This window comes from Macrobrachium rosenbergii, chromosome 44, assembly GCF_040412425.1.
Source record: "Macrobrachium rosenbergii isolate ZJJX-2024 chromosome 44, ASM4041242v1, whole genome shotgun sequence".
NCBI lineage: Eukaryota > Metazoa > Arthropoda > Malacostraca > Decapoda > Palaemonidae > Macrobrachium > Macrobrachium rosenbergii.
This window is the reverse complement of record NC_089784.1, coordinates 24,675,955-24,703,003: the sequence shown is the minus strand read 5'-3', so window position 1 is coordinate 24,703,003 and position 27,049 is coordinate 24,675,955. Positions and strand designations below refer to the sequence as shown.

The following is a 27,049-nucleotide window of genomic DNA, read 5'->3' as shown; positions in this document are numbered from 1 at the left end:
TATTAACAGTTACTCCTCCAACAAATTAGATGTAAAACTCTCAGCAGTAAGATCAATGTTTCTTAGAGCACTCAATGTCTGCAGTCCAGAATTTATCAATGAGGAATTTGATTTTAAACTAGTATTCAAAATAACTTTAAACTAGAAGATACTGATTATAGTCTAACAGCAAGGAAAACATTTTACTCACATGAGAAAAACAGAAAACTGAATTTTATACTTCTATACCATCCCACAGAGTCTACAGTCTACCCCCTAAGGTTACTTGGTTCTAGTGCAACTTTTTCATATCCTATCACCATTGGTAAAACTTTAATTCATGATAGTCGACAGTCCGGAAAGCAATGGAGGAGTAATTTTTATAAATAAGATACCATGCAAGTGCGGTAGTTTTTATATAGGACAAACTGGGAAGGCACCCGAAAAACGCATTTTAAATAATTAAATATAAGAACAAATAATACAGTACAAGCAATGCTTTATGTGGTCACAGTAGTTTGTGTACTTTAACAATTGACTGGCTCGGGTCAAAGATTTTATTTAAGAGCACAGGTTTTATTGAATGAAATTTGATAGAGACAGCTTGCATTGTTCATAGCAAAGGTAAAAATTTTAATTTATTGCCTGGTTTATATAAATTAGATCCTTTTATTTTACATGCCGTGAGACGTCAGTACAAATTGGATGATGTTATCCATTAACTATCATATACGTTTGTTAATATGTACTTAGTGTTATGCTGTTTCCAATGGACATATTACCTCTTTTGATATTTTGGTAACTTTCATTTGTTCAACTGCTATTCTTATTTTATTGTATTGTTTTGCTGTTGTATGTTTTTTGTTCAGACTGCTAGTTTCTGGTAATGGTGTTTCGTATGTTTAAGATTTTAGGCCTTTCTTGGTTACATACACATTGTAAGCTTTTTCTCTTTCCATAATAAACGGTCCAAGAAGAGGTCCATTGGAGGACGAAACTGTTGGGCATATTCTAACCAAAGCATTTTTCCTTTTCCTAAGTGGAATACAGCTATATAAATATATAATAATTATATATATATATATAAAGCATTTTATATATTTCTATATATATTATATATACAGTGGAATATATATATATATAATATATATATATATTATATATATATATATATATATATATTATATATATATATATATATATATATATATATATAGTATATATATATATAATATATATATATATATATATATATATATATATATATATATATATATATATTATATATATATATATATATATATATATATATATATATATATATATATATATATATATATATATATATATATATATATATATATATATATATATATATGGAGTGAGTAACAATCTGCAGATAATAAACTCGTTTAACAATTACCAAATCTTCCACATGTAAGTGCCGAGCAACATTAAAGTAAGTAAAACGGAATACATTACTGTTTCAAAGTTATTTCTAAAAATCCCCGTCATTTTTTATAATATAGTAAATCAGAAAAATAACACAAAAGGAAAATGGCAATTTCAACTGAACAGGAAAAAAAAAAAATCTATAAAAGTTACATGCAAACTCCAATACACTTTCACGGAGGGGGATCACTTATCGTAAACACAAAGTACTTGTTTTAACGGTCGTTAAACTTACCCAAGTCTGGTTTTATATGGATATTAAATTACATAAGTGCTAAGCGCTGTTTTAGTCAGACAAATCTGTATGTGCAATATTGCTGCCTCTTATCACAGGTGTAATTGGAATGACTACACAAAGTTACTTTCTCATTCATTCTTCATAATCATGCATAACCTACCATTTACTATCCTTTTTCATCACACACGTAAATTGCAATTCTTATATCTCTCGTAATTAAAAAAAACTGACATATGGCCATACATTTTACACATGAATTGCTAATGTCAAGGCTATTCATACATAAATATAGTACTTCACTAAATGACACACATTAGGCAATATAAACGTTAAAGTATCTTACTGGATTGAGCAGAGTTACCACTGGCAGGTAGGAAAGCAGTAGGATTCCAAGGTGACCCTTGGCAAGGACGTTACGATGCATATTCAGTTATGCTTGTCTGTAACCATGAGCGCAGATTGTCTACAGTGCAAGGAGCAGACGAATGCTAGCAGCGAGCGTGTTCTAGGTAAATTGGACCACACCGGAATACTTCGTACTTCGTAGGTTCGACTGTCAGAACTCAGAACTACCCAAGTTCCCAAGCTCGTGGTTCATGGCATTTACTAGCATAGTTGCCAATACATGTTTCGTCTACAATTTATGGTTCTATCGAACATTATCCAATACCAGACTTGATTATTTCTCTTAAATTTCTTATAGAGATATGATAATATATACTTTTCTTCTTCCACAATAAAAGGATTTTGAATAATAAAGAATATCTAAATAAGTTTTGTTGACAACTCTTGAAAACAGGAGTGCTCAGTTCTGTGATGATTCGCCGGACGATGACATGATCTAATAGGAAGCGATTGCGTTACTGAAGCTTAAAAAGAAAGAGAAAAGAAACTCTTTCACTAATAACAAATGCCTGTCGTGACGTTATGGCGAACTTCACAAAAAATAGTATTCCGGCATATATATATATATTTTTTTTTTTATAAATATAGGTACTAAAATCCAGTGATTGGAACTCATGCCCTTCTTTCAAGAGGTTCTTCTTTCCATTCAGGAGCGGGCCGGAACCCATTGTGCATGTCTCATTGTCATTAAGTAGTGAATTATGTACAGTACCTGACAATTGAACGCTATGTTGGTCGTAGCCAGCATAGAGAAAGGCACTGGGCTAGCAACTTCATCCCAAGTGACTTCCTGCAAACCAGAAGGTAAATTCCTGTGGATATATATATATATATATATATGTATATATATATATATATATATATATATATATATATATATATATATATATATGAAGACAAAAGGCCCATGAAAACACTATGTGCAATTGCAACCATATATTTCAGATACTTCTGTATCACTTCTCACTAGTGAAGTATGGACAAATGATATGTGACAAGAGTATAGTATATAAGATGTATGCAGGTGTGGCAGTACGACGTTGGCGGTATGTGTTTGACCGTTAAGACTGATGATACCAGATTCTAGCATCTTCCTTTTGTACAGCCAGCTATTATTGAAAACCAGCTGGGCCCCACTCCAATTTATGGTATGGTACTTATTCCCAATGTATCCCTAATACACACACACACACTATATATATATATATATATATATATATATATATATATATATATATATATATATATATATATATATGAAATGAAATTGGTTGTGTGAATATCATATGAGTTCATTAACATTTTCCCTTTGAGGATGAATGCAACGTGAAAGCCGGCTTCTGAAATATGGAAGAAATGAGTTGGGTCGCATCTTTACTGATAAATCTCAGTACATCCGAACTGAGCGACCTAGAGTCGTTCTCTACAGCCTGGCCATAGACTCTTGACCAAGGTCTAATGACTCTTGGCTGGTTGGGGATGTGGAATATCGGGGCCGATGGGGGTGAACGGGATCCCCATAACAAACAAAGGTTATTCGTTTACATTGACACAGAGCTGACCCATCCGTGAGATAGGATATTTTTCAGGGGAAAAGGGTATGGCGCATATAGGGTGGGGCTTACAACTTGGTATCATAAATCACGTTCAAAGATAGAGTTTAAATTGTTCGCGTAAAAAAACTACATGCTAAAATTATTAAAACGTTGAAATAAATATGTGCATATACGTGTTACTACACATCCGATCTTTGAGAGAAAGGAAACAAATCCTGATTCCTTAAAATATAGGTGCAGAAATGCAGTATACATGTCAGTTCAATTTATGACTGTTGTTCAGCGCACTCTCTTCTATAATAAAGTGAGAAAATTAAAGTTTTTTAGAAGGCTTTGCTGCTCTGGATCGTAGTTATATAGATCCTCGCTTTGAATCAGAAAGAAACGTGTCATCATTTTGACCCTTCTTACCAATAATATACTATACAGACAGTTTAGCTCAGTCTTTCTGTTTTTCTCATATCTCATTCAACATCCACACTTTCCTCTGGTTTAAGACAATTGACTTTTCTATCACACCAAGCGTCACTATTTATCCTTTTACACAGTAACCCATTTTTTTTTAGACTGTAATTATTCAGATACATATACTGACTGCAAATTGAAGTCTCTTGTTGGCAATGTAGTTGAGGGATATTATAGCCAGCATTTTTAATCAAGCGGCTTTTGGCTTATAACAAATATTCAAAATAATATGCATGATTCATGCCATGAAACAAAATAGATAAAAGAACTGTGAGAGAGAGAGAGAGAGAGAGAGAGAGAGAGAGAGAGAGAGAGAGAGAGAGAGAGAGAGAGAGAGAGAGAGAGAGAGAGAGAGAGAGAGAGAGAGAGAAATGTAAATTAAAAAAATAAACCTTGAAAATGTTTATTAATAAGAGCGATAAAGAACGCCGCCTAAGATAATATTCGTCTATAAGGAACGTCCCCTCAAAACATAAACAATAAGCCTGCATGACAACCAAAGTTCTCCATATCCCATTACGATGTGGTCCCGTACAGGCATAGTTTGATATAAGATGTTTATATGGTTTACTATTGATACGTGTCAACCCTTGTTGCATTATCTTCTAGAAAATGTTTGCGTGTAGACGTACGTGTATGTCCTAGGCCGTAAGTTACTAAGGGATTCATAATCATGGAAAAGTATGAACCAGTTCAGGCAGTGGGAAGAGGAGCTTATGGGTGAGGATGCTTAAATTTTCATTTAATTACAAGTATTGCATGGTTTTAATTGACTGTATTTTCTGTAGGTATACAGTGGCGTCATTTCAGATTTTTCTTCGGGGTGGGGCGGGGCCAAAGGTTTAGAACTTAGGCTATGGCATGGGTGGGGTGGCGAGCAAAGCAAGCCCAATCAGACGGGGATAGGGGGGACGCTGCTAGCCCCCCCCCGAGAAATTTTTGGAAATTTGTGTGCATTTTGGAGCATTTTAAAGCCATACCCTTGAAGAGCTGTATTGAGTTAATATAAAGAGCAAACTGCCACACCCACCTATATATTATTATTATTTGAGTTAAATATATAAAATCTGACCTTTAGCAAACAGGGCCATGGTACCGCTCATGCGGCTTATGCATTTTAAAAAACCAGGGTTACCGAAATTTACCCTAACGTCTATATATTATTATTATTATTATTATTAGTTTATTTCAAAAGCTAAGACAGAGGGCAAACCATGTCTTGGGGACCATCAGTGTCTTGATGGGGCCTAGTCCCCTATGACGTCCCTATAGGTATACCAAACTCTTAATTTGCGGAAGATGCAGTAAATATTTGTATGAATCATGACTTAGAATAGGTGGTAATTACCATTATTATTATTATATTAGCTCTGCACCTGTTTTTTACCTTTTCAACTATAGGTATACCAACTGCGTGCCTTAGAATAGGTGGTTTTTGCTATACTGGTTTTTTTACTTTTAGGGGTTCTGATACTGGCAGTGCATCTGTTTGTTGTCGGTCAAATGGAATGTCCCTTCGCCGTGTTTAGTACTGGCGGGGTGTTAGGTACCCATACGTTAACAAGTTATTGTACTTATGGACGGGATATGAACCGTTCGAAACAGACGATCCATGCTCTGTCTTGTGAAGATCGGCGTATGGAAACCCCTTGTTGGATGGACTTCAGGGGGTTAATTACAGGTTAATTACACTCGAGCGTAAAAATTAAAGGTAAATTCATAATTAGCAACCAAAAAACTGTAGAAAAAATTAAGTTAGGAGGCAGTTGCCACTGCAGAGCTACTATGTAGTTCTACCAAATAGGCTACCTACCAATCCACTTGGTGCACCATACACTGTAGAGGGGTAGTGCCATCGGTGCACCTCATGCAGTGCACTTTAGACCTTACTTAAGATTCTTTGCAGCGTGCTCCCAGCCCCTGGCTGTAACCCCTTTCGTTCCTTTTATGGTACTGTACCTCCTTTCATATTTTCTTTCTTCCATCTTACTTTTCACCCTCTCCTAACAATTGATTCATAGTGTGGTAGAACAAAGCAAGAGCTCCACATTGGGTATTAATTTGGAAATTGATTTTCCTATAGTATTTTGGTTGCTTATTAGGAATTTACTGTTATTTTTGTTGATCAACTGTAATTAACCTCAGAGGTTGTACGTTGGTCATCCTGGAATGCTATCATTCATACGCAGTGTTATAGGGGAGCTTTTGGTAAAACATGGAGTTTCCTTTACTGGGGGTTTGGGGGGCTAAGCAACACGGCCTGCTAGGTTAGGTTAGGTTAGGGTACGTTAGGTTAGTATAGTTCCTTTTATAATAGGTTTTCTTAGCCAATCCCTTCTTAAACACATGGCTCCCAAATGACTTGATCATGCGAGGAACCATTCCATAACAACAACATGGCGGTCCAGTCTTGTTTCGATCGTTTCCAAAACCCCGCTTTCCCAAAGGGTCCCAACCATGTTGGGTAGATATGAGGTTAATAATAATTGACCGACAATAAACACCACCACCTCTTTCATCCAGGAAGAATCAGTTTCCAAGGTAATAGTCCGTGCAGAGCTCTTACTTAGAACTACCCATAGAGCAACTGTGAGGTTTTCCTCCTGGTACACTTTTCAAACCTTTTACTGTCAATTTCGGTTTCAGCGCTGAATAACCTCATTGATCCCAGTGCTTGGCTTTGGCATAAATTCTATATTCAATTTAATTCAACTTGGTGCATCATAGGCCTACTGCATAGGTTAGTCTAGGCTAGCTAGAGGTTATAGAATGCAGACCAGTCAGAACAAGTGTACCAGATAAGAACTTATCATAAGTTTGATGGTATTACTGTTAGGCCTAATATAAGAAGTGTGGCCATTTTTTCTTTCCACCTAGGCCTCAAAGGGAAAACTAAAATGTGGACTAGGCTAGGCCCAGGTTTTGTAAGTGATTAGCCCATAACATTTAGAAATAAATGTAGGTATTTTGCTTTGAACCTGGGTTTGTATTGAATGGCTACTTAGCCATGAGTTATTTAGTTTCCAAACTTGTGCCTACCAAAGCAATTAGCCAGCTATGATAGGTTATAGGGGTAAATCAGTTAGATCACACACATACATATGTACAGGTATATATTAAGATACAAAATAAACTTTCATCAAAATCTGTAGATTAATGTATGATAGGCATGTGTATGTGCTTGTGTATACAGTGCAGTTATGCTGCTAGACTTCCTAGGGTACAGTAGGTGAACTTAGTGAGATGATTGGTCAAAATAGTACAGAAGATGTAATTTGATAGTGACATATGTTCAGTATGTACTCCTGTATCTCATGGGTACAGTAATTAGCGTGCTTGGCTCATCTAGTCCTTAATGAGGAACAATGCACCTCATCTGAATTTTGTGTAGAATGAGAAATTGTCATTTGGTTTTTAAGAGTAGAATTTCGTTTGTCATTTTGTGTGTACAGTATATTAATAACTATTGGCATAGAGATTTGGTACTGTACTCCAATAAATGTTTCCTTCCTTTTACATGCTGTGTAAATAAATTTGTAACTGGTGGGAAAACTACATGTTTTTTTTTAACAAATTGGAATTAATATCTAGTATTGATCTGTGGCACTTTACAGTTCTTCAGGAAATAATACAGAGTATTGTTAAAGTAATTGATACTCCTTTTCAGGAATGTATATCTTTATCGTCGCCTGTTTGATAATAAGCAGGTTGTTATCAAACAGATTCCCATGGAGTCTATAACAACAGAGGAATGTGAGGTAAGTTTCTTAACTTTAGCATCTTTTTATTATTCAACCCCTATAGCCATAGTTCACCAAAATATTATGTTGCAGTTGACTTTAATTCAGTATTTTGTCAGGTATCATGTTACTTTAGCTTAATTTTGATGAAGAATCAAGTCCAACAGGTTCATTGTGATTAGAAACTTAAAGAAGTGCATTTCTTCAAATAGAAGTATGTTCAGGGCAACAGGAGTGTAGACCGTTGTTGTAAAGTTATCTCTCTTAAGCAAATCTGACAGTGAGATTGAGGTTTGTACTCCAAACTGCTATATTTATTAGTGTAGTTTCCACTACAGCTGAACCTGTAGCTTATCTCAGGCACTGCTGCTCTGTAAATTTGGTGCCCATCACTATTTTGTTCAATCTGAGTGAGAGTGTGTTTGTTTGCTACTTCCTTACAACATTATTCATGCACTTTGCCAATTTTTTTTTTTATCATCATTTCTCATAGACTGCCATCCTAGAAATATCAGTAAAGTATGAGGTCTTTTGCTGTGTATTCCACAAAAATGAAACCATGAAATTTTAAGTTTGTATGACCCTGTACTGTACAAAATTGAGATGCTACTTTTGTTTCTTCTTAGAGCCTCTTTATTGTCATACACCTTTGGTGCTCATAGTTCAAAAGCAAGAGTATTTGACAGGTAACTAGGAAAGGTCACCCGCAGTGCTATTAAGCATTTAGTTAATCTGAGCATCTATATATGGCTCACTGCTTGTTGTTCTCTAATTGGGTAATAAGCCATGAGAAAATATAAAAAGTTTTTATCTATGAACTAGAAATTTATTTAACTACAGTCGTAAGTTTTTGTAAAAACTTTATGGTTTCTTTAAAAATCCCCACCCTCAATCTCCAGTTATTGCAAATCCTTGGTTTTCATACAGATTAGAAGTGAAAAGGCCCTGCACTTCATATGACTAGTATCTCTCTTATTAAAATCCTAGTTCACCACTGGCTTTGTCTTTCTTGGCCAGTTGTTAAGGTACTATATTGATAAAAAAGTAAAATGTTTGTTTTTGTGAAACATGAAATATTCTTAAGATTTATATTTTTTAATTGCAGTTCAAAATTAAATCTTTTTCAGCTAACAAAAAATGAAGTAAAGGTCTTGGCAATGCTTCATCATCCCAACATAATTGAATACTATGAGAATTTTCTTGAAAATAATACAATGATGATTGTCATGGAATATGCTCCAGGAGGGAACTTATATGATTACCTTCGCTGTCGAGGTGAAGGAAACCTTCTTCAAGAAGAGGTTAGTACTACTTGTAATCATGAGCTGGATCATTAAAAGGTACAGTATATCTCATTAGTAGTTTTAAATAGTTTAAAATAAAGTTTATTTTTCTTAGACTATGATTAAACACTTCTTACATACAGTAACTAACTTTGTTGAAGAGCTTTGCAATGAATGATACTGATTAAATAATTTTCTTGATTCATGATATGTACATATTGTAGTCATTAGGAAATGTAATGTACTTCATGTACCTGTTTAACAATTAAAAATATGAGCGTAAATGAAATTGGTGTCCATACAACAACAACATTTTTTTAGCTGTGCTGCAACATCTCAGAAACTGGTGGAATAGTGATTATGAGTGGGGGACCTCCAGTGACTGACTTGTTTTGATTTTGTAATGTAAAATGCCATTGATCTTTATGCTTTTAGTAAATTTATGGTAATGTATGTCATTCTTTGTATGGTACATTACTTAAAATTAGCCTTCATTCTTGGTGGTTTAATACCTCAGAACTCTTCAAGCTTTTAATCAACAAAGGAAGAGGGGTGATAGGCCTACACATGTGACCTTGGATTCTTGTGTCCCCAGCAGTCAACAGGCTTACTTTTCTTGTAGTCAGGATTTTGTTATAAAGAATTATTTCTTTTTCACAAGGTCATTACTTATCATTATCTCAAATAAAAATTTAGGTGGGAGGATTAAGCTGCTGAATGCCCTAAAACTGGTATAATGGGGCCTACTGGATCCATTTGTTATAGATCACCCAGCTAATGATAGAAAAGTAAGACAAGTCAGTAAAAGTCAAATGAGTTATAGTGGTGAAATGCCATAGAAACTCTATGTCTCTAAAGATGCCACAGTGAAAAATGAAAGGACTAAGGTAAAGAGGATGAAGAGTGTGTCAAGCCTAAAACCTCAACTGGAGCAGGTATTAGCTTGCCTGTGCTGCTGCTACTATTGATCTTTATGAGTGTGAGTCTTACAACTTGTGAGTTACATCCCAGAGGTGAAAGCTCCTGAGGTTTTGGCACCTTTAAGCACTTTAACTTGTGCACCTTCACCATGTCCCATTGCCATATGCCCCTGAAATGACTTGCTTGAGGCAATTAAGAAAATATATTCATAGACACTCGATTCTTGGAATGCCCTGTGGAAAGGATCAGTTTGGATGTACTTAGACCCCTTTCTGTTTGAGTGCTTAGAGAGACTAAAGTTTCCATCCTGAAAGAAATTTAGTGGAAATACTTGTCTTATGTTTTGGCTAAAGTTTTCAGCCAAAAAGCTTCCTGTAAGTCCAGAAGGATGCAATGTGAAGCCATAACTTGTGGGAATATAGTAGTGCTTTAAACCTCACCTCAGTATGCAAGGCCCAAAGCATCTCTGAGTTTTACTGAGAATGACCTCCAGTAGCTCTTCAGAATGGCATGTTTAGATAAATTTTGCATGCTGAGGCATTAAATGTTGCATAATCCAGATAAGGAGGAAGGCTGTCCCTGTAAAATAGTATAATTTACCAATGAGAGCAAGTTATGAGTCTTCTATTGTATAATTTCAGTACTTAAATCATTTTGCTCTTTTTTGACTTGAGGCATGAGTAAAAGGAGAGGTTTATATTTGTGGAACATAAACACCATTAAAAATATTATTTCAAGATAAGATAGATTTTTTTTGAAATTTTATAGCTGTTTTACCTGTTGATTACTGTAATGATGAAACTTCTATTTACCTTTTTGGCAGGATGTATTACACCTATTTTGCCAGTTGGTGGTAGGCATAAAGCATATTCATGAATGCAGCATTCTTCACAGAGACATCAAGTCACACAACATACTTTTAGATAGATCTCATCGCATTGTAAAGATAGGGGATTTTGGTATTTCAAAAATTCTTAGCAGGTAATATATTTTCCAAGTACAGTATTTTGTATGGATAAGATTTTTTTTTTATTTATTTTAAAGTTATACGAAACTCTAATTCTATTTGTAAGTATGATTTTGGAGTAGGTTATATTTATTGCTTCTGCACATATTTGTCATCATGTACAGTATTAAAGTTTCCACTGTAGATTTTCCCTCAGTGGGTTGAGATGTGAAATAAATTCTTTCCTTTTTTATGTGTTGTGCACACACTGCCTGATTTTGTATGTAGTCCAGGTGTTCATCTAACCCCATTCTAAATGACTCTCTGGACCTTCATAATTTCTTATATGTATTTATTATTGTTATTATGAAGTACAGTACTGTATTCCTATTTAACCAATTTACAAAGTCACAAGTATGGACTTTTATAGGCTCAGCCTGAAGGATTTCAATTTGGGGCAAAGATTTGAGCACAACAAATTGAAAGACAATTAAGTGGAAGGAATTAAAGGGTTGATGAAATAGTGGAACTGGGTTGTTGGGATGCTGCAAAATTAACACTGCTGCTCAAGACACATTGTCAACAAACCTTTGTTGAGGTTATGTGTTAATGGTGTTCAGAGCATTGTTTCTCAGTTTTTAAATGTTATAATTTTTTACCCAGAAAATTTCAGAATAACAAGAATATGATTTATTTGTTATCCATATAGAAATACAAAACAAATTATTTCTCATTGTATATGATCAGCCATAATCAAATAAAAAATTTTCTGTATGTGTTTTAAGTACTTTTTTATATATTACAGTAAAAGCAAAGCACACTCAGTAGTTGGAACTCCATGCTATCTTTCACCTGAATTATGTCAGGAAAAACCATATAATAAGAAGAGTGATATATGGGCCCTTGGCTGTGTTCTATATGAGATGCTTACCTTAAGGAGAGCCTTTGAAGCAGGGGTGAGTCAGTACACTGTCTTTCATTTATTTATGCAAGGACACCTAACTTATTGTCTATTTTATATGCTTAAAATATTTTGATATTGCCAGATTATTTCTATCTTGATCTGGCATAGACTATTACTAAACAGTATAGCCAAATTATGTTAATCTTTATTACCATCCATTTTTAGAGTTTCAGAATGCTTATGTTTGTTTTGCTAAGTTTCAGTGACGTTAATTCAAATTTGGTTCCAAAATCTGGATGTTACAGAATGCTAGTGTTTACAATTTTTTATCAAGATTAGTTCTTTTGATATACTGTATTCCTTCACGTTATGTTTGTTCCATCCTCTGGTTATGTCATAATCATACTCCAGTTAGATTTAATCACTATAATTTTATTTTGAAAGAAGTGTATTTTATTTTCAGACACTGCCAGCTTTGATCATGAAAATCATGCGAGGAATATTTGTCCCTATCCATCCCCAGTATAGTGCAGAAATGCGTTCCCTTGTTCACCTACTACTGCATGTGGACCCAGCACAGCGTCCAAATATACATGAAGTTATTAGTCATCCACTGGTTTTTCCCACTATCTTTAAACTTCATGCTGATCTGGGAATGGTGCGATGTGTTTCCAGGTACATATGATTTTTATTTCAATTGTTTGATTTTTATTTCAGTTGTTTACCAGAATTTTACCTTTACTGTATTTTGGACCTTCATAAATTGAGGATGTGATTCAAATATATGTACAAAGCAAATAAGAAATATTCCATGGTATGTGTACTGACAGAAAAGAATAATAACTGGATATGAAAGAAAAAAATTATAAGTATAAAAGTTTGCAGAAAGAAATCTCTTATTGGTGTGGTCTAAATTTCACAAGTGTATTTATACAGACTTAGAGACCTCCACTGCCTAGTTAAGGGGCAGGGGCAGCAAAATGAATGCTAAATAACAGCACATACTAGAGAAATGGCAGTTAGGGAGAGGAAAGGTATTTTCGTGGTGGGGGTAAGTCCTCATCTTACCAACAAGCATTCCTTAATTTTGTGTACTGGAAAGTCAGTAGGTACATACCTACATTGCTCCTTTATCTTTCTCTTTTTCATGTTTTGTGATTTCATTCAGTGGTGTGAAGTTAAAATTTTTGTCTCCAAAACCGCAGTTTCTTTTTAGCTATGGTAACTTATTCTGAGATCTTACCAAAATGTTTTATAGGATCAAGCTTCCTATGTTAAAGTCAAGAGATAAGGCCAGTCTCTACCTCTTATTATTTAGATGGAATTTGGATATTAAAGTGGTTTTGAAAGCCAGTATGGAGATACCAGTCTACTGTTGCTGAGTTTTTTCTGAGGTATCTCTCACAATATTTTAGATGATTTTTATGTAGGGCCTGTGGTGGCAGCAAGCCAAGTTTTATCTTTAGGGATGGGTACCTTGGAACTTATTTTCATCATCCTCAATTTATTTTTGGTACCTGCTTATGGTTTATCCATTATTTTAGTATTCTGATTTTGTAAGCATGCTGTTATCCTTCATGGTTTGTTCTCAGTTTTCTGAGGTTCCAAACATTGTCATAGAACCTCTCTTGGTCCTATCAAGTACTTCTTCATTTACAGCAGCATGGCTTAGTTTCGCACATTGCTTACCTCAAGACTCATGTGTTCTTTTGCATCTGGTTCAGACTACCTGGCAAGTGGTGCAGTTTGCCACCTGGGAACCAAAATGAACTAGAGATACTAGCACCATTTACCAGGAGTAATTTTTCTTTTTCCTTGTTATGGCAGGAGTCTTTGGGATTCATGCAATTACAGTTGACCTGTATAAAAGTAATGGTTTTGTATGTAAATAATAATTTGTTTTAAAAAATGTTTTGAGGATGGAAGCAAAATTAATTTCACCTTTTATTCAAAAGAGATCATTTGTTTCTTAACATAAATTAAGAACCAGATTGTTATAGCCATCTGAAGTATATATACAGTGTACCATTAGCAGGGAACTTTCTGCCATAAAGATGATAGATTGAGATAACCCGCAAAAGTTTATGTTAATATCTTTCCTTGTGGTAGGAGTAATAGTATAAGTATACTCACCAAATATCTGAGGAAAATGGCTGTCTTTTTACAAATATTTCCTTCTGTTTTCCAAAGACCATTACGCTTGTCATCAGTTGGAACCAGGACCAGGTCGTCCAGAGGAAGTGAAGACTCAACAGACAGAGAAAAGCTAGATGCTGAAAGAAGTGTTTGCATAGAAGAGTTAAATGAGATGGAAAATGCTACAGAAATCTCAGCTGCAACCCACTCCTCTGATGTATTTTTCTTGGATCCATGTGGTAATATATTCAGGTACTGTAATAAACTATGTATTGCATTCCAGTTTTTGTATGATATTATATTTTAAGAATGATTTTACTTTACTGATATTTTCTTTTGTTAAGTGGAATGTTGTTGTGTACTGTTGTCTTTAATTGGATATTTGTTGTTACCTCTTTTTCATGGAAGTTTTCAATGTACAGTACCTGATTGTCTACTGTTAATATAGCCTTCATATTCCATTGCACTTGAATTACTCGGTGACATATGGTATTTCATTATATAACTGAGCTGTGGATGATTTATCAAATGGTTTAGTGATTGGTTTTAGATCTTATCTCGGCTAAAATCTGTAGTCACTTTTGTTATATCAAATTTATTAGTGATGGGAAAACACTGCTAATGATGCTTTTTTTCTTATTTTGGAAACAGACTTTCCCTTGGTCACTGTGAGGGAAATGTCTGTCAAGTGGCAGCCAGCAAAACTCACAAAGCTGCCACAACCAATTTGGGCCAAGTTATCCTTTGGCAGCCACAAGCTGATTCCACCGATGTAGACGGTAAGCTTTATTTCACCTTTTGGTGACAGTTTTTTACAAATTTCTAGGATTCTTTTTGGTATTCGTATGTCTCAAAGCTTTTTCTTAAAATGGTCACAGAACTACATTGGTTTCTTAAGTATCAGGTTCACAGAGGTCTTATGTGAAAGTGTAATTTTTGACAGGTGAAGCACTTTAGTTACTGCAATACAATATGCACTATGCATATGACTGTAATTTTCAAGGTATTTTCATTCTAAATTAATCTCTCACATGTAACTCTCATAGCCAGCTACAGACCAGTGGTGTTTCATTCATTTTTATATAGGCAGTCCCTGGTTTACGATGGTGGATCCGTTCCTACACCACATCGTGAGCCGAAAAATCGTCGAAAATGGTAGGAAAACCTTACTTTTAATCCTTTGGGTGTCTTGAAAATGATGTAACCTGCATTTTTATTGAGTTTTTCATAAAAAAACCTTCAAATTTTCACCATTCTGCTGTTTTGGAGCCATATTTCTTCTGTTGGATTGGCGTTGTAACCCCTGAACATGCGTTGTAAACCAGGAAATAATTTTTGATGAATATATTTGAAGAGCATCATAAGTTCGGAATGTCTTAAGCCAAGCCTGTCGTAACCCGGGGACTGCCTATATATTGAAGTTCATTTGCAAGTGCTGTAGTGGCTGTGAGGATTTCAAGTAGATTTGATTTTTCAGGCATATTTTACTAACTGTATTTTGATGTTGAATAGTTTTTTTTTTTTGTAGGATATTTTATCAAGTGGTTTGGTAGTATTCACTCAGTGCTTGGCCTCTGATTCCATGAAGAAGTATTGTGGTTATTGCCATACCAAACTGTTGCTGTGTTGGCATGATCAGAATTTAATCATGTAGATTTCTGTTTATTGTACCAAGTACCTCTTTAGATAATTAATTTGCCTGTACATTGTTGAAACAAAATTTTTTTCTCTCTCTCTCTCTTAACCATGAAACCGTTATCATTAGATTATCATTCTTTTCACTGGAGGGAAAGTACCTTGCTTGCCAGCCAGTAAGACATACTTTAGAAATGAAAAAAATACTCTTCTTCTGGCAGGAGGCCAGACTCCAAACTTTGAGAATCACAAGTTGGGGTTATTCAGTTTTTGTTAGTAATAACTCAGATAATGGACACATCTGACTACAACATCAACATCTCCATGATGCCATTTAGCTGAAAATTCTTCTTCCAACTACGTCCCATATTTGCTGCTTTAGCTGTTGTGTGCAAAATTCAACAAACATTACCTCTGTCAACTTTCTCACTCTTGCTGTGAGTTTTCAGTATCTTCACACCTCTATGCTGGGGTTCTCAGTTCCATTGGCTCTTACATCAGAAGAAATTAGCACTTTCTTTTTCTCATATTAAAGAGATGGAGCAAATTTTCCAACACCACAATTCCCAATTGTCATGATCATGCATCCAACAAAAGTGGTCCATTTTTTACCTCAGACACATTTAAGCAATGGATCTTCCAGTTGCTCTTTCTTGCCGCATATGAATCAGACATCAAGAATGGTAACTTTTAATTGTTTTTATAATATGATGTGCAATATGTATTGCCATATAAAAATCAAGTTTTAAAATGAAATTTCAGTTTCATCCTTACGTCGTTGTCCTTCATGATTTAGTCCCTGGTTATCAGCGATCTGGTTTTATGGGGCTTGTCTAGCGACGACGATAACCGGATTTTCGACACCGATTCTTGGTTATTGGCGCCGATCTCTGGTTATTGGCACTGATCCCAGGTTATCGGCAGCACTGATCCCCAGTTATCGGCACCAATAGCCGGATACCAGCGCTGATAATCGGGGATCGGCACTATTATCGCCGATTTTCGGGTGTCTGCGATTTTCAGTTATCGTCACGCTGTCGGGAATGGAGCCCCGTTGCTAGGTAACCAATTGGTTCTTAGCCACGTAAAAATAAGTCTAATCCTTCGGGCCAGCCCTAGGAGAGCTGTTAATCAGCTCAGTGGTCTGGTTAAACTAAGATATACTTAACCAATATAACCGGGGACTGCCTGTATACATTTCAAGCATATCTTGGTTATTGTAGAATAAGTTACCATCAGTATAAGAGAGAAGTTTAAGGTTTTTTTGACAATTGTTTTGCAGATAGTGATGGCGTTTTGTTTACCCCAACGATACTGAAATCACCTCCTGTTGTTATTGTTCAAGTAGCTTGTGGTGATGGCTTCATGGCATGCATTACTGGTGAGTTGATCTTAATACTTTGGTTTTTTTTTAATTAGTTTTAGGTGTTCATTTTAATGGCTACTTGCTTACACATATCTTTTCCTTCACTCAGCTGTAGTTTAGGTGTTTTAGAACTGAAGAAATTTTTCTTTGCATTTCAGGATTTCCAAAGAAACTTGATATGATAATCTTGCTTTACATAGTGTGCTTACTTTACATTTCAAGTCATTTAAGCCCATACCCTCTATAAATTTCTTACAGACAGAGGTATTCTCATGACTAGTGGTAGTGGAGCCTCTGGCAGTCTAGGCCATGGGAGTACAAATGATGTTACACAACTGAAAATTGTGGAATCGTTACTCGGTGTTTCAATCAAACAGATAGCTTGTGGGGCTTCTCATGTGGTTGCACTTTCAGCTGATCAGCAAGTATACACCTGGGGATGTGGTGATAATGGTAAGGAGAACATACTCAAGAATGTTATTTTTACGTGTTGTAAATAATGGTAAATATATTTTCTGCAAACACACATTGTCCTGAAGGTGTGTGTGATGATTAAGTACATCAGTATTTGTAGTATGAATATTATTAATGGTTTATTTGATTGAGATTGATTCTCATTTGTTATCTCAGTTTTTTAATGTGAAATAGCTGTATGATTTTGTGTAGTTTGTTATTGTGGCAGAAGAGTAAAGAATTTTTCCCATGTGCTATCACACTTTCTGTATATGCATATTGCTGGTGTATTGATACTGCCTAAATATGCCTACCTAATAAGTAAGTTAGTTTCATTTTCCTGCCCCTCAGTATTGCCCTCATCCTCAAGTAGTGCAAGAGTAGTGGAAGCCATGGTTTGTGAAACCATGGCTTGTTCAATGAAACACTTGATTCTTTTTACTTCTTATATTATCAACGCTTCTAATATTTTCAGGTCGTTTAGGAATTGGGTCAAGAATAATGCAGTTATGGCCTAAACTTGCAAATGTTGATGATATGATGTATGAAGTAGTAAATGTTGCTGCAGGTGAAAATTGTTCTTTTTTAACAACATCCTCAGGTGTTCTTTTAGCATCAGGGTCCAACAGGTATGGTGTAATTGACATCATTGGCACAATAAAGTAAGGTTTTCTTTTTTATGGGTTGGACGTGTGTTGAGTTTCTTTCTGTCTTGTGGACTCTCCTTGTGAATTCTTATTTATGACCAGTCTTCCTGTCAGTAGCCAGTTCTGAGCTCAGACAAATAGGGGGAGTAAAATTTGTTAATAAGAGCACATGGAAAATGTAACATAAGATGTTAGTATCAAAACTTACAAGTCCTCCTGTAGACAATCTCTGGAAAAATAGTATGAAACAAGCTTAGTGAAACTGGATGCAACTACTGTTGGAACTACTATAGGAAAAAATAAGGAATGGTAGAGATACCAGCTAGAAACAACCGGGACATTTGTTGTCTACAGAAGTTAAGAAAGGAGCATGCAAAAAATCTGTCAGTAGTGACAGAAAGAAACATGATTCTGGTAGAATGATTGCATGAATGACAAAGTAGTGTATACATGCTGACAAATGTAGTGGAGGAGGGAAGAATAATGAAGACTGAAATGACTCAACAAGCAGGTGATGCATGTATTCTCAGTATGCTCATAACAGTCAGGAAGAACAAAAGAAGACAAGCAAGGCATTGGGGAAATTTTATCTGAGGCAGTGCCAGTTTCCACAATCAGAGGGTATATTTGTAGGAGGACACCTGATCGACTATGTAGGGACAGGGTTGGTTTTAAGGATGTAATGTAAAGATAGAGCTTAGGAGAGAAGTTAAGAGTGATAACATATAAGAGTGCAGAATCTGGAACACTTATTGATTTTGTTATTCTAAGCACAGATGATATCGATGAAAAGGATTGCTGATAATGAGGAATAGAAAGATGAAGAGCAAGAGTTTAAGAATAAGGAAACTGGAAAGTTAAGTGAGAAAGGATCAAAAAGAAAAATTGTTAGCAAATATAGCATCAAAAGTTGCCAGTGGAAACTGCTGAAAGAAGGCTTAATGAAGTATGTAAAAGTTGAAAAGGGGAAAATGAAAGGGAAAGGAATCACATAATGATGGAGGGAAGTATTTTGAACATTTAATGAATGAAGAGGATGAATGTGAACTGGAGGATGCCATCATGATACAGGGGACAATAGAGAACATAACACACAAAAAGGTTGAGAGAGCCCTGGGAAGCTGGAAAGTTGGAAAGTCTCAGGACCTTTAGGATGATAAAAGTGTCTGGAGAGGTGGTCATTGATGTGTTGACTAGATAAAACTGATAAGGAATGGCTAGAACCAGAAAAGTGGGAAAAAAATATGACGGCATTAATATACAAAAGAAAGGGAATTCACTACAAAGCTGAAATTATATAGGTATAAATTTGATTGAGCAGACAAGGAAAGTATTGATGAAGGTGCTTGAGGAAGGGCTGACAAAATTGTTAAAGTTAAAATTTGTCAGATTGGCTTCATACCAGAGGAGTTGACAATAGGGATAGTCTTTAAAACAATAGAAATAGTCTTTAAACAGTAAAGGTATCATATAGATTATGCCACTTATTTGTGTTTCTGGAGAAGATTTTTGTCAGGATACCAGTACAGTACAAGCAGTTAGATGGACAGGACCTGAGCTGGTGATGCTACTGCACCATAACATGAAATCTAGAGTGAAGAAAGTGATAAGTAGGTGTTCAGTAGAATGTGGGACCCTGCATAGTAGGGTAGTGCCCTAAGGGTACCTCATATGGTTCACTGTATGAATTACTAAGGGATGCTTGCGTTGTCCTTTCAAACCTTAGCTGCACCATTTTTTTACCCTTTGCTTCCATTCCCACTCCCATCTTTATTCTTGCTGGCCAACCTCTAACAATCAACTTAGAGTAATTTCTGGGTTTTCTCCTAGTTCCATGTTTAGATCCTTATACATACTTTATATCCTTTATTTTCTGGATCTATCTTGCTCTCCAACCCCCTCTTTTCAGTGTCTTCAAGTGCTGGATGGCGATAAGTGATGGTGTCCATCAAAGTTCAGACATGAGTCTATTACAGTATCGTTTATCATGATAAAGAGGAAGCCGCAAATGGTTGCAGAAAAGGAAGCCCCTGGGATCAATTACTTTATAGGCAGATGACCTAGGGTTAACTGCTGAAATGTTTAAAAGATAGACTGACAAAATGCTGAACTAACATTGTTGTTCATACAAGAAAAAGGACTGAATTCTCTCTCTGCTTTTAGAGAACCATAAGCAGAAAGTTTCCTAAGTAAAGTTTCCATAGGCTTTAAGTCTTTTAGTAATTAGAGATTTAAGTAAAGTTATGAGTGAAAATAAGGTACATTATACAAAAGTGTTACAACAGATTGTGTATTTTAACAAATTTCAAAATATTGAAATATCCTTGCTACTGGTTCACTTGCTTTTATATAATTTTTAGTTGTAAGTAATTTTACATTTTGTCTTGGTTATATTGTGCTATTTATTCTCTTTCAGAATGAACAAATTATGTGTGGATGAAACAGATATAGCTGGATGTGAAACTCTTAAGCAAATTGAAGATGTAGCAACATTTGTGCCTGCATGTTCTCGACCTCTTTCAAATAATAACATTTCTAAAGTAGCTGCGGGTTTGGATCACACTGTTTTCCTTACTGGTAAGATATGATCAAGAAATGTTTTTGTCTTTTATCCTCATTTGAAATAGCTTGCAAAATAACAATATTAAATTAGGAAATGCATGTTTGAAAAAGAGAATATCCATTATATTTTCTATCATAGAGACTTGCAGTTGGTGAAAATGATACCAGTTTATTTCCAGTTACCAAGTTTTGGTCTTCAGCTTAAGATAATAAGTCTCAGAAGATTAAGTCATAGAGAACTACAAGATGGAGCGTTGATATCTGGTCTTAGCAAACCTATTGTTCCACAGTTGATATCTTAACAGATACATTCAAAGGGACAAAGCCCCATATGGGCTAGAATTTAACCCAGCTATTTGCATTCATCGTAGAAATTAGGGATGATTCAGGGTAAAGTCTCTTTTGAAGTAAAACAATTAATACTGTTTCGTGCTAAAAAAGATTTCATTTGAGTTTTGAGATTCTTGTCATGTCATATTAGTGTAGTTGATGTATTGAAAGGGAAGTGTAATTATAATTCTTCCTATCATATTGTTATCTCTGTCCAGAGGTGTCTAGGAAACAATGGAAAACCATAATGAATGTCTTTGCATCTTTAATTAGCAGAAAACTGCAAGTGTATTTTTCTTTCTGTATTTTTTTGGCTGGTCTGGATTGATTAGCTTCCTTACCCCTTAACCTATTGAAAGTTTTTATTTATAAGGTCTTATTGCTAAGAAGTGTAAATTAATCTTAGAAGAACTGTTATGGTTATAACAGGAATTGTTTGGAACTCATTCAGTACCAACTAGCCAATGTACATTCAATCAGTATTTTATTCAGTACCAACTAGCCAATCTACATTCAATCAGTATTTTAAGAGACATTGACAGATGTCTTGTGCAGTGTTTTTACTGCCATTTTCAAAGATCTTTGCAATAACGAGACTAGTGGTTCCAAGATGACTTTCCAAAAATTAAAAGGATTGCTAATTGGCAGAACATCTGTTAAAAAGTTCAGAAGTCTATTACCTCCCTCTTAATTAGCTCTTCAGAATTTGTAAAATATTGTAATAGTTTTTCATACAAATGCATGAAGAGTTTTTGTAACCAATTTTAAATTTTCATAGGCAGAAATCTGTGGCTTATCATGGTTTTGCTATCCTAGTGTATCAGCTACATTCTCTTTGGTTTAGCCAGTGAAGTGATGAATTTAGCAGGTGAAATAGAGCCTTCCTGAGGTTTTGTTTCATCTTATATCAAGTACTGTTTTAATTAGCAATATGAGACATTGCTTCTCTACTTATGCTGCTGATAAAACATCTATAAAGCACAAAAATGGGTTTGTATCATAAGCATAGAAGCTCTTGTATTTATTTTATAATTGTGCCACTGATACTTTGAAAAATACATTGTTTTTTTCTAGATGCAGGTGAAGTGTTTACTGCTGGTAAAAATACATCAGGTCAGTTAGGTCATGAAGGTTCACAGAATCCAAGGGTGCCTGTCAGAGTTATGGAGCCAGTTTCCCGCAGTCATGTAGTTGAAGTTGCCTGTGGCAAGGAGTTTTCAGTTGCAGTTACCAAAGGTGAAAATAATTATTCCTGTAGAATTAGTTTTATGCATTTTATTTTTGTTTTACAGTATGAATATTACTATGTACATTATTTACCTCATTAGTAACTATGTACTTACTTCGTAACCCAAACTAATAAGAATGCATTTTTAATTTGCATAAAAAGGATTTTGACCAAGGAAAAATCTATTTCTAGGGGCCCGTGTACCCGGTGAAAAAGTCCATTCAGCAGTTATTTTAGGTAATTTTGCTAGATACCAGAGAAAGCTAAATGAAATGCTGGAGTATTAAAGCTCCACTAGATGGAGTCGTGTATGGAAAAGGGTGAACTACAAAAAACACGGAACCTTATCCTTAGAGATTCCCAATGTCAAAAGTCCCAACGAGAGAGGTGCCGATAGAAAGCCCATGCACTAGGAATACAAGGCAACACTATCTGCATTCCATGTTAGCACCCACCCCACTAGAATGAAGTTTACCATGGAGGGAGAGAATGAAAAAGGACACGGGCCCTCTCCAGAAATAGATTTTTCCTTTGTCAAAATCCTTTTTCTGGATTTCCGGTGAAATAATAACAGAGAAATAAACATCATTCTTATTATAAAGATTATGAACATTAGTAAGGTCCTCTTTCATAATGAAAATAAAATGGTCACCGTCAAAGATCATGAGCTTAGAATAGCACCTGAATAGGCTTGTATTAAAAAATACTTCCTGCCTAATAGCAGACCCAATGACAGTAACCCTCCCTTTTTTTTGTTTGTCCTGTCTGCCTGCAAGGAGAAAACTGGGCACAGAAACAGACCTTGTAAAAGGGGAGTACTTTCCAAGGTGACCACCGAAAATGAGGACCTTCAATTGTAGAAGTTAGGGTGTTAACACTACCCGATGAGGGGAAACCAAAATGATTTTCCGCCAGACAGGGCAGACAGTACAGGAAAACTAACACTAGAAGCTAAGCTGATTAAAAAAAATTTTTTTCCCCAACAAGGAAAGGTAAGAACAAGATGATTATTTTATTTACATTACTGAAACCCGGAGTACTGTTCTTAGACGAACACAGACCTTAGGGATGAAAGATAAAGCCTGTGAGTCTGGTTCAAACAAAACACCCTCGCTCTGGGGGTAGTAACTCCAGCATTTCATTTAGCTTTCTCTGGTAACATAAATTACCTAGAAATAAGTGCTGAATGGACCTACGGGTGACACGGGAGATCCAGAAAAGGGTATGGAATACAGTATTAAATTTATATTTAAGGTACAGTGTTTTGCCTTTGTGATATAGAAAATACTAAATACTTCATCTGTCAGAGCTAGAAAGATAGGGTAAGTCAAGATTTCCTATGGCGATTATTATTATTATAAATAAGTTTATAAGGAAAAATGGAGAATGACATCCTCATTAAACTTTCAAAGTATTTCTTTTTGCTTGTTGATGAGCCAGCTGTAAACTCTTTACAAATTTGTTGTAGAAACGAATATTTCGTTATTTTTTATCATATTATTTTATTTCCCTGGTTGATATTTTATTTGGATTGCCCTGCATACTTGAAGAGAAATCATAAGTCAACTTATGCATAACATAAAGATGAAAGAAGTAAACATAGAAGTGTACATGACTAATCACAATTAAGAGATTAATAACTTAGAAATGTTGAAGCAAAAGAGGAGAATATTTTAAAGTACATTGCAGCATCTATAAGAGTTTTGCAGTCAGTGAAAGGAAAGTCCTATGGTACAGGGCAAGGTGCCTATAATATCATGTTATTTAAAAAAAATATTTCTGTTTTATCTTAACCCTGTCAGTGATATATATGCTTAATATTCATGTTCTGAGTGTTCCTTGGTTCACAGTCTTTTGTCTGACAGACAGAAGATAGGCTTAACATAGATGGCCATTTGTATTCTTAGTGGTGTTTCTAGCACCTTCCTTATTTTTAATTAATTGAGAATGCTGTTTACTGCTATGTTCAGTTCCCCAGGTATTTACTTTGCCGAGAATTGCTGTTCCAGTAAGCATTACTTAAGTAAATCCTCTTAAAATTAATTGTGCTTTTACCACTGAATCAAGTCTTTCTGTATCTATAACAATTTTTCTTCATATTTATTTTTGTTATTACTGCAGGTGCATTTTTAAACAAAACTGGGAAAAAATCAATTTTGAATCACTCCTGGCTAGTAAACCCAGTTTTTAGCAAGATAATTGTTATTACATCTGGAAGTCAGTTGATTTGGTATATTTCTTATCTTTCATTGTACGTATGTGTATGTGAGCTCTGAAGCTGGCATGTAGTTTCTTTGAAATGTAACTGTAATGTACCAATGCATTTTTTTCACAAGACTGATCCTCATTTAATCGTATTGTACGTGGGTAACATGAAATGAAAGTGTGGCAGTTAGGCATTTGTTCAATAATGATTATGCCTTGATAACCATTTTCTTAAATTTTGCAGATGGTCGTGTTTACTCTTGGGGGGGAAAAGGTGATGATCCAGAGAGCTACCAAACTAAGTGCAGTGTGAGGGAAAAGATACGACCCTCCCTTCTTGATATACCACTGAGTGGAGACAGACGTGTAGCCATAGCTTCTTCAGATAGTTGTATATTATTGTGTAACAAGTTTTGAGACTGCCGGGCAGGTACATTACTGAAATGCAAGTTTTGCTGGCAGAACCTGTAACTTGTTTTACAAAAGTGCCTTAAAGTGTTGATAGGATGACTCTTTCAGAAGTGTATATCTTTTTTGTATTTATAAAGTATAGCACTGTGATATTTTTATTCAAACTGTCATACACTTGACTTTTTAGCCATTTTTTTAATTGCTTGAAACCTGTACAGAAATTATCTTGTCAAAATTTTACCAAAGAAAATAAAGTTTAATTATCAAGTGATGTAGTCTCATTCATTAAATATGAGGTTTTATGTGATTGAGAATTTTTATTTTTACAATTTGATTCACACATGTGGAGTAGATTGTAAGTGTGACTTACGTTACATAGCATCAGAATTTTTAATATAGTAGTACTAGTATGAATACTTTTCCAATATTTGCCATGAACTTATTGTACCTCTAGAAGTAAGCATCAACATCATGAATACTTTTATGTTATAATCAGTGGCATAGCTGGCACTCCATCAGTGGGGAGGTCTAGTTGGGGCCAAGATATTTGTTTCTGGGGCCAAAGAAAATTACACAAAACTAATACTATTCTAGAAAGTATATATCCACGTGAATGAAGGAAAATAGTAGTACTGTATTAGTAAAGCTCAATTTTCAGTTAATTTTCAACTCTTACTATATGCAAATGTATCAAATAATATAATGTAAATTTCTTCAACCTTATATAGTATTCAACTCTAGCCTAATTTCTATTATCAAGTGTTTAATTTTCAACTACATTATAGTAATATCCTTCTCATGTAAATATATCAAAATAGTGTATACCATCAATAACACAAAAGGCTTACAACCCTCCAAAATCCTCAAAATTTCAACCTATCCCATTCCCTCTTCTTCATCTCCTCTTCCTGGAAATTAACTTTAAGCAGCAATAACAAATTGCATTGCACATATTCAAAACTGTAACTATAGTTTCAATCACTTCATACAGAAGCTGGTAACATTAAGTTGGATCAAAATATCATGAACAAACATGTCATTTGTGTTAAAAACCTATAACTATAATTCTGCTTTTGACCACCAAAGGGTTAAAGTTGAGCTACAACGGGAATTTCAGTGGCGGTGGCCAAGCATCTGACTGGTGGTCCCCAGGCCCCCTCATAGCAACACCACTGGTTATAATATCCCTTTACTGTGTTAACACACAATGAGTACTTTCCTCTGTCTTTTCCACCTTATGCTTAAATTCCTATTTGGCTTAGACCTTCATCTTTGGCCCCTCTCTGTGATTGTCAGGACCTTCCTCCTGGTCTTCATCCTGTCACTTCCATATACTGTACTGATTACTCATTTTCTGATTAACTGCTTGACATCCCTTCTCATCACACTCCACTGGACACTACATCTCAACAACATCCTCATTTTCAACATGATCTTTCCACTACATTCCAACCATTAATCTTATTATTCTGTAGTCACACTTACTCACTGTCTCCTCCATTTTCCTTGTTATTGCCAATGTACCTGCTCCAATCATTTTAAAGTGGGATGTAAAGTAGGTAATGAGGGGCAGTGAGCTTAATTGATTAATTGGTTTCTATAGACTCCTCCCTTGTAATGGCAATTTACAGAAACTAACCAGTCAATCATACTGACCTCTGAATACCTGCTTTACATTCAGGCAGGTCATAAAGTAGAGAAGAGAGCAATGTTTAGCACTATCTGAGTCATCCACTGCTGATCAACACCCACTCTTGGCCCTTCCAGTGACAAAAGTTTAGTTACCTTACCATACCTGATTTTGCCTGATGGCAGCCACTCCATTAATTGCTTACAACCAAGAGGGATAAAGAAGCCGAAGTGAAATTGAGCATTGAGTACTTTATGGAGAAGAAGTTGATTTACAGAGAGAGAAATGTAAGAAATGAGCAAATGGGCTATAGAATAAAAGTTGCTGGATGAAGTAAATTAAATACCGTGACAGTGGAGCAAGCATTTCAAATATTTGCTTAATGTGGAGGATAGGAGAGAGACAGTAATGCAGATGCAAGAACAGAAAGGTTGGGTGTAAGTATGAAAAAATGTTTGTGGGAATAATTTTCTTGCAGATGTAAGGATGACAAGCAGGGGGAGCTAGTTGAGAATGACAGGAACAGGTTCCTCGGACAAAAACAAACCTAACCACCC

The 27,049-nt window shown here is 35.2% G+C and overlaps 2 protein-coding genes across 6 annotated transcripts in view; one reads left to right on the top strand and one right to left on the bottom strand.

The window, feature by feature from the left end:
• The window catches only part of LOC136829434 (lysosomal alpha-mannosidase-like), a 48,369-nt gene extending 46,092 nt beyond the window's left edge, over positions 1-2,277 (bottom strand). The window contains exon 1 of one of the 2 annotated variants that reach the window (XM_067088055.1): positions 2,013-2,277. In XM_067088055.1, coding sequence (XP_066944156.1) covers positions 2,013-2,093 — 81 coding nt within the window. In that variant the 5' untranslated portion in view covers positions 2,094-2,277. The remainder of the gene's footprint in view (positions 1-2,012) is intronic. The other variant, XM_067088056.1, reaches the window with a different exon arrangement.
• Positions 2,278-4,562: 2,285 nt separating this feature from the next.
• Positions 4,563-25,130, top strand: LOC136829433 (serine/threonine-protein kinase Nek8-like). 4 transcript variants are annotated; one of them, XM_067088050.1, is made up of 14 exons: positions 4,563-4,815; positions 7,763-7,853; positions 8,963-9,136; positions 10,863-11,020; positions 11,791-11,941; positions 12,353-12,564; positions 14,080-14,277; positions 14,677-14,804; positions 16,943-17,041; positions 17,285-17,479; positions 17,955-18,108; positions 20,543-20,703; positions 22,093-22,254; positions 24,696-25,130. In XM_067088050.1, the coding sequence occupies exons 1-14, from the start codon at positions 4,769-4,771 to the stop codon at positions 24,866-24,868; spliced, it is 2,103 nt and encodes a 700-aa protein (XP_066944151.1). In that variant the 5' UTR covers positions 4,563-4,768; the 3' UTR covers positions 24,869-25,130. The 4 variants fall into 4 exon arrangements, with proteins under 4 accessions (XP_066944151.1, XP_066944153.1, XP_066944155.1 ...); XM_067088051.1 differs by having other exon boundaries at positions 4,587-4,743; XM_067088052.1 differs by lacking the exon at positions 10,863-11,020 and having other exon boundaries at positions 4,566-4,815.
• Positions 25,131-27,049: the final 1,919 nt, after the last annotated feature.

What these genes read in the sequence shown, in the direction of transcription:
- LOC136829433 (XM_067088050.1), top strand. Translation starts at nt 4,769, where the DNA reads ATGGAAAAGTATGAACCAGTTCAGGCAGTGGGAAGAGGAGCTTATGG. An exon ending in GTGGGAAGAGGAGCTTATGG is followed by an intron (nt 4,816 to 7,762) that starts GTGAGGATGCTT and finishes ACTCCTTTTCAG; the next exon opens with GAATGTATATCTTTATCGTC. An exon ending in TTCAGTTGCAGTTACCAAAG is followed by an intron (nt 22,255 to 24,695) that starts GTGAAAATAATT and finishes TAAATTTTGCAG; the next exon opens with ATGGTCGTGTTTACTCTTGG.